Below are 15,432 nucleotides of genomic sequence, written 5' to 3'. Positions count from 1 at the left end.
GGAGATTACTGCCATAGAGACAGGCTCAAGGATGCTTTCACTCATTAGAAAAGAAAAGCAAATCCTTTGCAAATTCTGTTACTCTGAACAGAAGCAAATTATTGGGTCCCACCCAAGAGGACTCAATGTCCAGTGGGTCCACAGCTCTGAAAGCGAGAACCCCTGGAATTGCTGACCACCAGGGTCCTCTCTGGGCTTCCCTGGTGATTTACATGGTAAAGAATTTGCTTGCCAATGCAGGAAACTCGGGTTTAGTCCTTAGTTCAGGAAGATCTCCTGGAGGAGGAAATGGCAACCTGCTCCAGTATTTTTGCCTGGGAAATCCCATGGACAAAGGAGCCTGGTGGGCTACAGTCCATAGGGTAGCAGAGAGTCAGATAAAACTTAGCAATTAAACCACAACAAAGATGCTGGGTATGGAGCCACGAGGCATTGAGGCACTGAAGGTCCATCTGGGAGGGATTTGATTCTGTGAGCAGAGTATATCCAGTTTCTGGTTCTGAGTGGGAGTTACTCACATGGAGAAGTTGGAGATGAAGGCTCCTTTGGGAATCTGCACATCAAACACGACATTTTGAGGCTGTGGAGAGTGGTTCACCAGTTTGGCCTGGATGACAGTGTTGGCCACTCGAGAAGTAATAGTAGACTGGACTTTATAACTATAGAGAGTCACTTGATCAACATCGTCCTGAAATCGGCAAGAAAAGACAACTGTACTTGGAGAAAAATGATAGAACTTCACTGCATATTTGATGATAACAGTACAAAGAATTCTAAGGCATCATTAAGTATATAACTCAGCTTTTACTAAGCATGCTCCTAAATTCTTGGGCTATCCTGCAGGCAGAAGCTTGCTCTTATTTTAAGAAATCTTGAGATGCCTCTCCAGCGCTGTGAGTCTATTAACAATGATTCTGCAAGTTAGAATATGAGGAGGAAATGGTTGTGGGGAAGCAAGATTGAATTATGAAAGGGCAGGAAATAACTCTGAATACAGGGCCAGAGGGCAGGAAAGGATGCCGGTGTGCAGTGTAGAAGGGGGACCCAGGCACTTCCAGGGGTACAGTGGGGCGGAACACACAGGCGGTCCCCAAAGCCCCACGCTGCTACCTACCTTCTTGAACCTCATCTACTGCAATCTCACCTTTTCCCAGTCCTCCTGTTGTTTCCCAAATTAAAACAAACCATGACATATAGTTTGAACAGGAGTGCTAGGCTTCCCTGGTGGCTCAGATGGTAAAGAATCTGCCTGCAACGTGGGAGACCCAGGTTCGATCTGGGTCGGGAAGATTTGGAGAAGAGAATGGCTACCCACTCCAGTACTCTTGCCTGGAGAATCTTGTGGATAGAGGAGCCTGACGGGCTACCGTCCATGGGGTCGCAAAGAGTTGGACACGACTGAAGTGACTTAGCAGGCACCCATGAGAATGCTGATGGATGTGAGTAAAGAACAGAACATCTTGCAGAGGGCATTTTGATGCGGTGACTGGTCCAGCACTCTGGACCCGGATCCCAACCCTTCTCTACTGATTTAAGGCAGTTCCAGTATCCATATGCTCAAAGACACAGCACTGAAAACACGCATCTTTTAGGAGGTGCCTCTAAACTGCCAGGATTGTGGTAGTGAAGCGTTTTACTTATTTCAATACTAGGTGTCACTTTCCCCAAATTTCATCATCCAAGATGAAATCTTTCAACTTGTTAACATCCAGCTCAACTCAAGCTAAGATAAAACCCAGGCTCAGCTGTTTGTCCGTCCTCCCCCTTAACCCAGAGCTTCTCACAGCTGCTGTCTGTTCAGACCACAAAGCCAAGGAAACAACTTTCCTTTTGATGTCTTCCTGCCACAGGAGGAACTACAGCAAGTCCCCTACATACATACGGACCTTCAAGGTGCAGCTGCAAACTTTCAAAGATGCGAACGAGCATCTGGTTCCAGCAAGGAACCGGAACGTGTGCCATCAATATCAGACGGGAGTGAAACTGCAGTTTGCCCTCCGCCGTACCATCTCCCACCTCCTCTCCCTCCTCCATCAGTAACCCCTCTGTCCTGTTCACGCCATGCCAGTCCCTGCATGCCAGTCGTTGTACTGTACTACTGTACTTCTCAAGGTACTGTACTGTCCGATTAAAAATGTTCTTAATTTTTTGAGTCAGTTTTTTTTTTAATGTATTATTTGTGTGAAAAGTATTCTAAACCTATTACAGTAGAGCCACATGTAGCTGACTGCGTTGGTTGTGTACTTAGGTTAACTTTGTTGGACGTACAAACTCACTCTTGGAATGGGGCTTGTTTGTATGTAGGGGACTTACAGTACACCAAACCGCTCAGGGAATTGGGCCATTTCATGTTCAAGAGTGCCTTTTCCACACTCACTAAAGCTGTTAGGTGTCCTATTTTAAATCAAGACCATTATGTTGGAATCAATATATAGTTTTTATTCCAAAAAAATAAACCTGTGCTGTTGGCAAAACTTGCCAAAGTAAAGAAAAGGAACATTTTCAGCTCCTGGGGACATCTCTCCTGGTTGCTTACACACTCCACCCTCTCATGCTGAATTTTAGACACACTTCCCAAACAGAATTGGGCAAACAGGGATTTCGAAAGTCAGGTAAACGCTCTTGGTGCAAAGACAAAGGAGGCAGCAGTATTGATTTCTCGATAATAGGTAACAGAAAAGTCATTCAGACATCAATTTTTAACAAAATCAAAGTACACTTACCATCCTTTCTCCAGATTGTCCAGAAATACTTCTCTGTGAAAGGAAGTTGGATAAAATCATTCTTCAGAAGCGTGTTGCTTATTACCTTGAGGGCAAAAACTGTTTTCTCTCGGTCAAGAAATATTTTCTCCTTCCATACTGAGCTCTGATTCATTCACTGGAACCAAGACATAACTATCAAATATTCTTGAATGCTAGTTTCCCCTTGGTGTACTTCTGTGAGTAAGTGTCTCAGCTGTCTTTTGGTGGCATGCCCATCATTCTCTGATACAATGTTAAAACCAATGTTTTTAAATGAAAATATTCAATTGAGCTCATGCTGAGTAGCACAGATCACCTTTATCCTGTAAAAACCACCTCATTAATTCAAATAAAAACATCTGTTTGTCTGAGTCTTTTCATAGCAGCAGAATTCCTCCCTTCAAACCCAGACAGTGGGAAAGCATGTCTGTCTCTTCCATTAGACACAGCCACACGGGAGCTGAAACACGTGCATCTTCTCCTTGGCATAGCCCCTGAGTTAAACATGGTAATTGGCAGATGAAAAATTCTGTATTCTAACTGCCATGCTTAGAGATTTATCCACATGAATGACTGTCTTGTGGCATGGAAAGTGGGCTGGCATTAGAGCGATGGGTGAGCATTTAATGTCAGATGGATTTTAAAGTAATAACTCAGATGTGAGTTAGTAGAGCTTAGCTTGCCTGCTTTGGAATGAGCTGAAATTTTAGGGGGTGTTATATGACATATAGTAAGGCCAACGGTTGCCTTCTTTTGGACCTTTTTTTTTTTAATGGAAGCATGGTTGATTTACAGTGTTGTGTTAGTTTCAGATGTACAGCAAAGTGATTCAGTTATTTCTACATTATCTATCTTTTGTCAGATTATTTTCCGTTATAGGTTATTATAAAACACTGAGCATAGTTCTCTGTGCTATATAAGTTCTTGTTGGTTATCTATTTTCTTTTTTGGCCATGCTGCAGGGCTTCCAGGATCTTAGTTCCCCAACAAGGGATTGAACCCATGCCCCCTGCAGTGGAAGAAGAGCGTCCTAACCAGTAGACAGCCAGGGAATTCCTGGTTATCTATTTTATATACAGTGGTGTGTATCTGTTAATCCCACCCTCCTAACTTATCCCTCTTCCCCTTTTCTCTTTGGTGACTATGAGTTTGCTTTCTATGTCTGTGGGTCTTTTTCAGATCTTTGAATGCCAATTCTCAATAGCTCTTTAAGTTTTGTCTTCTAGATGAAGACCCTGACATGAGGATCTACCTATGGGGTTTCTCTTTTTTCTCTTAAATCTTTTTGATATGGACCACTTTTAAAGCCTTTATTGAATTTGTTATAATATTCCTCTGTATTATATTTAGGTTTTTCGGCCACAAGGCATGTGGGGTCTTAGCTCCCAGACCAGGGATTGAACCCACACGCCCTGCACTGGAAGGTGAAATCTTAACAACTGGAGACGGCCTCCAGCGTGGCTAGGTTCCCTGTGCTCTCTGAGCGGCTCCCCAAGATAGTAGTGGCCGTGACCAGTGGGGGAGCATGTGTGGCCCCACGAGGAAGCCACCAAAAATGTCCTCCTAGGAGGAAATTCTTCCATATACGACAGTAAAACCATCCCATAAGCTTAAGCTTTGAAGACAACACGCAGCCACGTATTGCTTAAGCGAACAACATGACCACTGCATTTGGAGATGGACAATCACGTGGAGGTTTCCCTCCATTTCAGCTGAACTGTGTTTCTCCCGAGTATAGACTACTGGACTCTTCGCTGCTAAGAAAAACAAGCTCTTGAGAAAATGTAGCAAAAAGCATCTCAGTCTTTTTCTTATTTTTTCATTCATGATCTCTTTCACTTCTTTTCCCTTTTGGAACTGAGGTTTACTGTACCTGATACCTCCGATTCTCTGGCACAAACTGGAATTTGCCTGGAGTCAGCTCCACATGGTCTCCATAGTCTGCAAACTTAAAACAAATTAGGATGCTTATTTCCATCAATGAAAAAAAGGCCACTGGTGACAGGTAAAAAGTATTTAGTATATTATTTTGGCTTGTTTTCTATATTTCTGTGCAATCTCATTTTTTCATATAATGTCTTTTTTTAAAAAAATTAATAGCTGATTTACAATGTTTCAGGTGTGCAACAAAGTGATTCAGTTATATACACATACATATATCTACTCTTTTTCAGATTCTTTTCCATTATAGGTTGAATATTACAATATATTGAATATAGTTCCTATGCTATACAGTAGGTCCTTGTTGTGTATTTGATACATAGTACTGTGTATCTGTTAATCCCAAACCCCTAATTTATCCCTCTTCTCTTTCCCCTTTGATAGCCAAAGTTGTTTTCTCTGACTGTTGCAATGATTTCTTTCATCTATTTGTTTGCCGGTTATATCTCGGAGATGAGTAACTAGGAGTTAATATCTCCAAACTTGGTGGATGCGGGAATTCAATTTTCACTTTGCCTGAAGATGATAGTGACCAATGACAGGGAGGTACCTGGGGGAAGTGTTGCGTAGATCTTGGCAGCATCAGAAGTGTCTAATAAGGTGTTAGAAATGTCGATATGAAAGGAATACCAGTAAGTGGCTGAAAAAGCACAAGCACCTTTGGAAATCTTGCCTCCAATTCCTGACTCCATCAGTGAGGCTTCCAACACACTCTGGTGGTTTCTAAAGTGTTGGAAAATATGATAATTTCTAGGCAGGCAGAGTGATTTTTTTTTTTCTTGCAAATACGCCATCTTGTTCTTTGGCATTTGTGTACATAATCCACCCTGTAAGTATCACAAGCCGCTGCATCTTCCAGGATATTCCCAGAATACATGTGGCTTTTCTAGTATCAGAATAGCTCTTCTATGACTTTCAGTCCAAGACTTTCATCACGCTGAGGATGATCAAGGGTCTGAAGGGAAGACCTTGAGCTTCTTGGGAATAACTCCTATACTCTGCCCGCTGCCTCATCCATCTTCCCCTTTAACAGGAACATTAAATGCCCTTAACTTGGAAATCATTGTTCACTTCGGTATGACAAACAACTGTCCTTTTTAATTTTTTGGCTGTTCTGGGTCTTAGTTGCGGCATGAAAGATCGAGTTCCCTGACCAGGGGTTGAACCCAGGGCCCATGCATTGGGAGCTCGGAATCTTAGCCACTGGATCATCAGCTGTTTGTTGTTCAGTCACCAAGTCATGTCCGACTCTGCGACCACATGGACTGTAGCATGCCAGGCTTCTCTATCTTTCACTATCTCCCAGAGTTTGCTGAAATTTATGTCCATTGAGTCAGTGGTGCCATTCAACCATCTCATCCTCTGCTGCCCCTTTCTCCTTTTGCCTTCAATCTTTCCCAACATCAGGGTCTTTTCCAGTGAGTCGGGGAAGTCCCTCAACCAGAGTGCTTTGAAAATGACTTTTCTTATACTCTATGTAAAAGAGTAATAATGGTATTTCATAATAATAGTTATGAGAGCTAATAATTATCAAGTTCTAGCTCAGGTTCACACTGTGCTGGGTAGTTCAGGAATGTCACTTAAACCTTATAACCATCTTTTGGATCAGATCAATTAATATCCCCAGTTTTTGAGATAAGCAGGGGTGGCTCTGCTCCATAAATGCTACACTATGGGGCCAGCCCATGAACTCAATTCTCATGAAAAGCCCATTAATGCTTTAAAGGGTAAATACACATCCAAGTAATTTTAACAGTGAACACTTCTACTCAGATGAACTTTATAATAGATTTTCAACCCTCACAGGATACAGTCCTTGAACAGCAACAGGTAACAGGCTTCCCTGGTGGCTCAGATGGTAGAGAATTCACCTTCCCTGGTGGCTCAGATGGCAAAGAATTCACCTGCAATGCAGGAGACCCGGGTTCAATCCCTGGGTCAGGAAAATCCCCTGGAGAAGGGAATGGCTACCCACTCCAGGATTCTTGCCTGGAGAACCCCATGGCCAGAGGAGGCTGGTGGGCCACGGTCCATGGGGTCGCTGAGAGTCGGACATGACTGAGCGACTAACACAACACCCTATTTACCAAACACACAGGGGGCCCACAGCAAGGAGTCTTCTGGAAGTACTTACTTCTGAAAATCCATTGGTGGGGATTTCAAAGCCTCTCGATTCAGAAAGGAAGAAGCAGAGGAAAACGCACGTGAGCCCCTTCATCATGCCGGGTGCCTCTGCCCAGCTCTCAGGCGGGGGGTCTGGGGAGGAGCCCAGTGTCCCCTGAACCACAATCAGAGGGAGAGCAGAGCAGTACAGTTGGGCTTTAAAAAGAAGAAAAGAGAAGAGAGCTCTCAAACTTTGCTCCAAACAGGACAAATATTTGTTCTGGAGTTCAAACTTAAGCTCTGGGGGTGGATCGGATGCCCAGAGGTTATTCAAACAACCAAGCCAGAGGCAGTTCCTGGGCTGTGAGCGTACGTCAGGGTCAGATGGACGTGCGGTAATTTTTTTTTTCCCCTTCTGCTGATTTCTGTTCATCTTAAAATCAAAGAGATCTAAAGGTCAGTGTCATCCTCTTTGAAAGACCAGGTGAGGCAGTTTCCCGAGAAATTGAGTCAGATGGGAAAAACCTAAAGTTAAGAAGTTTCTGGAAACATCCTTTGGTTTAAATGAAAGCAGGAGGAATTTAGGGAAAGGAGGATAAGAAACCCCAGAGTTTCTGAGCAAAGCATTCATGAGCAGTGCTTTTTTCCCTCTCCCTTTGATAACTGAGAACCTATTTCACGAAAGAACTGGGTGAGAAGCGGTGTGGGAGGCACGCCCTTCAGGGAGGAAGCTTCGGGAACATCTTTGATGAAGAGAACAGAGTCTGTTCCCACCGCTTCCGGCCAGCCTCACTCAGGTCAGTGGAGAATCAGCTCCCCCTAGTCCCAGAACCAGGGACAGCCCAGCCTGGACTCCCTTCCTGCTCAAGGTCAGGAATCCTAATAACAATGATAACTAGGATTCGTGAACTTCCCTGTGGAATCGGTCTCTTTTACTTGCATTAAATTTAGCCCTTTACTCTTCAACTATGAAAGAGCCATATCAGGTGTGTACTACATTTATCTCCATTCACAATGGAGGAAAAGAAGGTAATTGATTCCCCATCTCACAGTCAGCAAGTGGGGACTTGATTCAAGGTCGAGACTGAAGATTCAGTAGGTGCCAGGAGAGGCGCCCTGGGTTCCCTCCCTGGGATCGGGGTTCCAGGTGTGAATTTAGACTAAAGTTTACCTGTGGTCCCCAAGCTGGGTGACCAGTCTATTTGATGGAACTTTTTCTTGAGCCTCTACTCCAGACATCTGCTTGCACACAGCCATGCTGTGGACCCCAGTCTGGCCAGCTCCCAAGTCTTTTCTGGCAGTTTCCTTCACCAGGATGGAACCACTGCCTTTCTGTCTAAAATTGTTTGATCCAGCACCTGATCAGGGAGCTGCTGCTGAAATAACTTCTACTCTCTAAAAGTTTGCTCACACAAGGGGACTTGCATCCACACGAAAACAGGAAGTCTGTGATGACCTGTGCGACCTGTGATGTAGGGCTGTTTCCACTAGATCGGTACCGACCAGACTTGGCTGGCTTCCACGGACCTGACACTCACCGTGTGGACCACAGTGAACCCAGGACAAACAGATCACTTTTCTGAGATTGTCTTCTGGTTTGCTTTAAAGGGACATGGCTTAAAGTTTATTTCAAAAACAAGGCAAGTGGAAAGAGAAAATAAAAAACCATGCCAAAGAAGATAAATTGACATTAAAATAATGCAAGATGATCTTTAAAAAACTACAAATTTGTTAACTACAAGCGCATGCCCAAAATAACTGGAAGCGTTGCTTCAGATGTACTATAAATGCAAATGGATTAAATTTATCTGCAAAGTTATGAAGGGTTACTGATTTTTTTTTTTTTTTTTAATGTTTAACTGTATGCTGTCTCTAAGAATTACATTTTATCTCCAAGGGGTAAAAGCAGACTGAAAGTTGAGACTGCATTAAAATCTATCTTATTTTTTCCAAATACTTGAGAAAATGGGGGTTACAAAGATGGTATTGGGTTAAAACAGATGTCATAGCAAATAATAATAAAAGAAAGAAGAGAATTAACTCTAAGATTATTAACTATCGCACATTGTTGTGAAGTGCCTCTCTCCAGAAATTGTTCATCTAGCAAAACTAAAACCCTGTCCCCAATAAACAATAATTCCCCATTCTGCCTCCCGCCAGCTCCTGGTAACCACCATTCTACTTGTTTTTTCTATGAGTATGATTACTTTATATACCTCGTGTAAGTGGAATCATCCAGTATTTGTCCTTTTGTGACTGGCTTATTTAACTTAGCATAACGTCCTCCAGGTTTATTCATGTTGTCATCTATATCAGGATTTCCTTCTTTATTTAAGGTTGAGAGACTCCCCTGGCAGTCCAGGGGTTAAGACTTCACTTTCCAATGCGAATTCGATCCCAGTCAGGGAGCTAAGATCCAAAAAAAGCCAAAATATCAAACAGAAGCAATACTGTAACGAATTCAATAAAGACTTCAAAAAAAAAAAAAATGCTCCACATAAAAAAAGGCTGAAAATAATCATCTACTGTATGTATATATCACATTTTCTTTATCCATTTATCCTGCCATGGACACTTGGCTTGTTTCCATTAAACAAGTATATTTTAAATTTTTCTCTGTAATATTTTACAATTAAACATTCAAAAAACAATTTAAAGAGCAAAGAAAATTGATTCCAAATCAGTTAAAAATATTTTCAGCAAGGAATATAAGTAACCTTGGTAGAACAAAGAAAATCACTTGTTTTACATGTCGCCTAATTTTGTTTCAGTAAAATAGAGGTCTAAGCTAACCAGATAAATCTATCAGTTGAAGACAGAGCAGCATTTGCTATGAGTGAAGATGACATGGGGTCGGATCCTGGATAGAGCTGATTTGGTTTTGTTAAACGTGTACTGCATGACTTTGGTAGTGAATTTACACACACACACACACAAATACCGCCACATGCTTGGTCTCAGCTAAGAGTGAACGTGGTAAGTATTTCTGGGAACAAACCAACTGATCTGGATTCCACTTCCTCTCCATTCCCACTGTCATCACGTTCATTAATTCCCCAGAACGCTAGCAGTATTTTCTAGAGGATGTCTTGGCTACCGTTTCTGAATCCATCACCCTTACACCATGGCTGAACGCAGCGCCCAGCGCCACTCTGAAGCAGTTACTCCCTACTCCAGAGTCTCCACTCTCTTTCTATAGAAGATCCAGCCAAGAGTGATTTCGCAGTAGTCAATGCACTGCCTTCAGCCTGATCTCCAGGTGACCTACACACCACAAAGCGAAAGTCACTCAGTTGTGTCCTACACTTTGCGATCCCATGCATGGACTATACAGTCCATGGAATTCTCCAGGCCAGAATACTGGAGTGGGTAGCCTTTCCCTTCTCCAGGGGATCTTCCCAACCCAGGGATTGAACCCAGGTCTCCTGCATTGCAGGCAGATTCTTTACCAGCTGAACCATAAGGGAAGCCCAGGAATAATGAAGTGCATAGATTCTTTACTAACTGAGCTATCAAGGAAGCCCTAAACACCACAAAACAGACAATTTGCTTACCTCCAAACCTTTCATCCAAGGGCTTCCCCGACACAGCTCCCTTTGCCTGCAATTCCCACCTTTTCCTCCAACGTCCATCTATTAGCATCACATCTCCCTTTCAAAGGTCATCTTCACTGAGACTTCTGTCACCAGCATACTGTGAATTCCTCTGGCTGACATTCATCACTCGTGTCCCTGGGGGCATATTTGCAGCACACAGCTCCATGCCCTGCTACATCGTCTCAAGTGCAGAGACCACACACACCTTCATCCACTGCTCTTTATGGAGAAAGACAAGTACCATATGATATCACTTATATGCAGAATCTAAACTGTGACACAAATGACCTTGTCTACGAAACAGAAACGGACTCAGAGACACAGAAACAGACTTGTGGTTACCAAGCGGAAAAGGGGAGGGGGAGGATGGACTGGGAGCTTGGGATCAGCAGATGCAGACTATTACCTATAGAATGGATAAACATCAACGTCCTACTGTAAAGCAGAGGGAACTATATTCAATATCCTGTGATAAATCATAATGGAAAAGAATAGGAAAAAGAGCATATATATATGTACAACTGAATCACCTTTCTATGCAGCAGAAACTAACACAACATTGTAAATCAACTATATTTCAATAAACTAAACTAAACAACCCAGTCTTTATAGACAGCCTACTCTGTACCTGGCCCTGTATACCATAGTCACCACGGTGCCTTTGAACATAACTGACCCTTAGGTATCAACACTGACTTGAACCACTCTTGGAAGGTGATCTGGCCCCAAAGTGACAACTGTTTCCTTTCATACGTTGTCCTTTTCAAAATATTTTTGCATCAAGGTATTTAGTTCCTAATAACGGAACATGATGTGCTCAGTCGTGTCCAACTCTTTGCGACCCCACGGACTGTAGCCCACCAGGCTCCTCTGTCCATGAGCTTTCCCAGGCAGGAAGACTGGAGTGGGTTGCCATTTCCTCCTCGAGGGGATTTTTCCCGACTCAGGTATCAAACCCAAGTCTCCTGCATTAGCAGGCAGATTCTTTACCACTGAGCCACATGGGAAACCCTAATGGGACATGACACCAACTTCAAAACCTAGAGTCTATCTCTAACTAGATTAGTGACTGTAGCAGGAGGTTTCCTCTCTCTGTAAATCAGTTTCCTCACCCGTAAAGTGGGGCTATGCCATCCATGTCATAGTGCAGCAGGGAGGAAGAGCAGACCAAGAATGAACGAGATTAGGTGCTGGCACAGAGCGAGTGGCTGGCCTGTGCTTGCGTCACTACTGTTCTAAACAGCAAGAGAAAACCTGCCTAGAACAGAAAATGCAATCACAGAGCATGTAACGGAGAGCTGCCTGTATTTTTCTGCCCAGGTTTCCCCTTCGGCCTTAGAAACTGCATGGTGCTATGCTTGCTGGGAAGATGTATCTTCTGGGCGCCAGAAGTGAGAGAGACACCCCTTCCCTCTGTTGTGCGCAGGCTGGGCCGGGGGAGCTCCCGGCCAAGTGGGCGCCTCAACCCGGCCCTCAGGGCAAAACGCCATCACAGCTTCGCATCCTCTGCTGAGACAATGACTATTCAGACATTACTGCATGTTTTGCAAACATAAACGTAAGTATGATCTGCTTTCTAAGTATTTGAACTTAGATGCCTTCCTTATCATAGTCAGGTTAAGATATTTTGCCTTAGGTTCTTCAAGGATTATTTTTTTAGTTTCTCAAGATGCTACTCTATCATTCTGTAACGTCTTTTTTCTTCTCAAAAGATACAACTATCTGAATGCAGAGTTCCAAAGAATAGCAAGGAGAGATAAGAAAGTCTTCGTAAGTGAACAATGCAAAGAAATAGAGGGAAACAATAGAATGGGAAAGCCTAGAGATCTCTTCAAGAAAATTAGAGATACCAAGGGAACATTTTATGCAAAGATTGGGCACAATAAAGGATGGAAATGGTATGGACCTAACAGAAGCAGAAGATATTAAGAAGTAGCAAGAATACACAGAAGAACTATACAAAAAAGATCTTAATGACCCAGATAACCACTATGGTGTGAACACTCACCTAGAGCCAGACATCCTGGAATGTGAAGTCAAGTGGACCTTAGGAAGCATCACTATGAACAAAGTTAGTGGAGGTGATGAAATCCCAGTTGTGATTTTTCAAATCCTAAAAGACGATGCCGAGAAAGTGCTGCACTCAATATGCCAGCAAATTTGGAAAACTCAGCAGTGGCCACAGGACTGGCGAAGGTCAGTTTCCATTCCAATCCCAAAGAAAGGCAATGCCAAAGAATGTTCAAACTACCACACAATTGCACTCATCTCACACACTAACAAAATAATGCTCAAAATTCTCCAAGCAAGGCTTCAACAGTATGTGAACTGAGAACTTTCAGATGTTCAACCTGGATTTAGAAAAGGCAGAGGAACCAGAGATCAAATTGCCAATGTCTGTTGGATCATAGAAGAAGCAAGAGAATTCCAGAAGGACATCTATTGCTTCTTTATTGACTATACTAAAGCCTTTTAATGTGTGGATCACAACAACTGTGAAAAATTCTTAAAGAGATGGGAATACCAGACCTCCTTACCTGCCTCCTGAGAAACCTGTATCCAGGTCAAGAAGCAACAGCTAGAACTGGACTTGGAACAAGAGACTGGTTCTAAATTAGTAAGGAGTATGTCAAGGCTGTATATTGTCACCCTGCTTATTTAACTTATATGAAGAATACATCATGCGAAATGCCAGACTGAATGAAGCACAAGCTGGAATCAAGACTGCTGCAGTCCCTGGGGTTGCAAAGAGTCATACACAACTGAGTGACTGAACAACAGCAAGCACAGGTGTGGGTTACTGTAATTAGGCAACAGAACACAAAGAAATTTCAGAAGAAAAATGTCAGAAATTGGATAGAGCTTGCATGAGCCAAAAATACAAAGTTAGAGTGTGTGATGCTTCATACTTTTAAAAACATTTTACATTTTATATTGGAGTATAGTTGATTTACAGGGTTGTGTTGTTCAGTTGCTCAGTCATGTCCAACTCTTTGCAACCCCAGGGACTGCAGCACGCCAGCCTTCCCTGTCCTTCACCATCTCCTGGAGTTTGTTCAAACTCATGTCCACTGAGTCAGTAATGCCATCCAACCATCTCATCCTCTGTCGTCCCCTTCTCCTCCTACTTTTGATCTTTCCCAGCATCAAGGTCTTTTCCAATGAGCCAGTTCTTCGCATCAGGTGGCTAAAGTATTGGAGCTTCAGCTTCAGCATCAGTCCTTCCAATGAATATTCAGAGTTGATTTCCTTTAGGGTGGACTGGTTTGATCTTGCAGGCCAAGGATTTCTCAAGAGTCTTCTCCAACACCACAGTTCAAAAGCATCAGTTCTTCGGTGCTCAAACTTCTTTATGGTCCAACTCTCACACAATGATGTTGTGTTAGTTGGAGGTACACAGCAGAATGATTCAGTTATCTGATTCTTTTCCCATAAAGTTATTACAGAGTACTGAGTAGAGTTCCCTGTGCTATACAGTAGGAATAAATCAAGAGATCCCAACACCAAAATGCACATTTAAAACTATGTCTGGGGGACTTTCCTAGTGGATCACTAGTTAAGACTGTGCTTCCAATGCAGGAGGCTCGGGTTCAACCCCTGGCTAGTGAACTAAGATCCCACATACTGCACGTGCCACCCCCCACCCCTAAAAATTACTCTTTGTTTAAAAAATAAAATCAAATAAAAATAAAGCTATGTCTGGAGCACATGGGAAAAAATGAAGAACACTAGGCCTGCGCCCAGGGAAAGCAAGGTAATGTCAACTAGGAGTTTATTTAGCTTGACTTTTCTTTAGTATGGGACAATAAACCAGAAGGAGGAGCACGAGCAATGGATTAAGAGGGAAATAAACCCAGGAGGAATGTGGTGGTAATAAGGCTGCACTGCACTAATTCAAATTAACCATGTCTTGGCCCACACTAAGGGCCAAGGGAACCAAAAGAAGTTTCAGAGAAACAGTTTGTAAATGATTCCCATTGGGTTCCCTCAATTTCCAAAAAAGAAGACATAGATGCTATACATTATAGGTTTTGGACCTTGAGGTTGATTTTAATTTATTTATTTTAATAAAGTTTTTTTCAATGTGGACCATTTTCAATGTTTTTACTGAATTTCTTACAATATTCTTTCTGTCTTATGTTTGGTTTTTTGACTACCACTGGATGGTAGTAAAGATTGTTAGAAATTTGAAAACTGGGTTATATGAGAGCATAATGCTATACATAGTTAAGGAAAAGAGCTGCACAAAAATGAAAAGATGGAATGGGTATGACAACATCCAAGTTTGAAGCCCCCTGGCCAAAGAGGAGGTTCATTATGGGGTTATAGTTCTATGTAGACACCAAAGCAGAACAGAGGGAAAATTCAGAAGCCAGGCAAAGAATCCATACGCTGGAAGGAGCCAGGCAGGTGGCCAATCTCTGTGGCAGGAAAATGAACAAGACCAACCCTGCTGGGAGGCTGTGGTGGAGAGAATGGAAAAGTGAGGAAGAGTACATTATTTAGATGTTTATGTCTGGAAATGACATATGTCATTTCCGTGCACAGTTCACTGGCCAGAGGATGGCACACAGCCAGGCTTCATTTCAGTGGGGCTGGGAGAAAGGCAGTCTTTCTCAAGGCTCAGACAGTAAAGAATCTGCCTGCAGTGCAGGAGACCTGGGTTCAGTCCCTGGGTTGGGAAGATCCGCTGGAGAAGGGAATGGCTACCCACTCCAGTACTCTGGCCTGGAGAATTCCACGGACAGAGGAGCTTAGCGGGCCCCGGTCCATGGGGTCACAGAGGTTTGGGCACCACTGAATGACCACTACTTTCACTTTCAGTTTCTATGCCAGGAAGGAGGAGGAAGCTGCGTTTTGGTACCAAAAAACCCAGCAGAGGAAAGGTAGAACCGAGACTGGGGGTTCAGCAAGATGAAAAGTAGATGCTACCATAAGAATAAGACATAGATTTGTAGAAATGTGGGGAGGCCCTTGTACCATGCATGGAACCGCACATTCAAACAGCATTTACATCAACAGCAAAGGTGCGCAGCTGACGAGAGGTG

General features: G+C 43.1%; 1 protein-coding gene across 1 annotated transcript in view; it reads right to left on the bottom strand.

The window, feature by feature from the left end:
- The window catches only part of ITIH2 (inter-alpha-trypsin inhibitor heavy chain 2), a 30,447-nt gene extending 23,544 nt beyond the window's left edge, over positions 1–6,903 (bottom strand). Inside the window, exons 1-4 of the mRNA XM_065919549.1 lie at positions 6,820–6,903; positions 4,618–4,692; positions 2,724–2,756; positions 519–688 (exon numbers count right to left, since the gene is read on the bottom strand). Coding sequence (XP_065775621.1) covers positions 519–688; positions 2,724–2,756; positions 4,618–4,692; positions 6,820–6,903 — 362 coding nt within the window. The remainder of the gene's footprint in view (positions 1–518; positions 689–2,723; positions 2,757–4,617; positions 4,693–6,819) is intronic.
- Between the last annotated feature and the right edge of the window lie 8,529 nt (positions 6,904–15,432).

Source organism: Muntiacus reevesi, chromosome 2 (genome assembly GCF_963930625.1).
Source record: "Muntiacus reevesi chromosome 2, mMunRee1.1, whole genome shotgun sequence".
NCBI lineage: Eukaryota > Metazoa > Chordata > Mammalia > Artiodactyla > Cervidae > Muntiacus > Muntiacus reevesi.
Note: the sequence above shows the minus strand (reverse complement) of the source record. Positions and strands in the feature narration are given on the sequence as shown.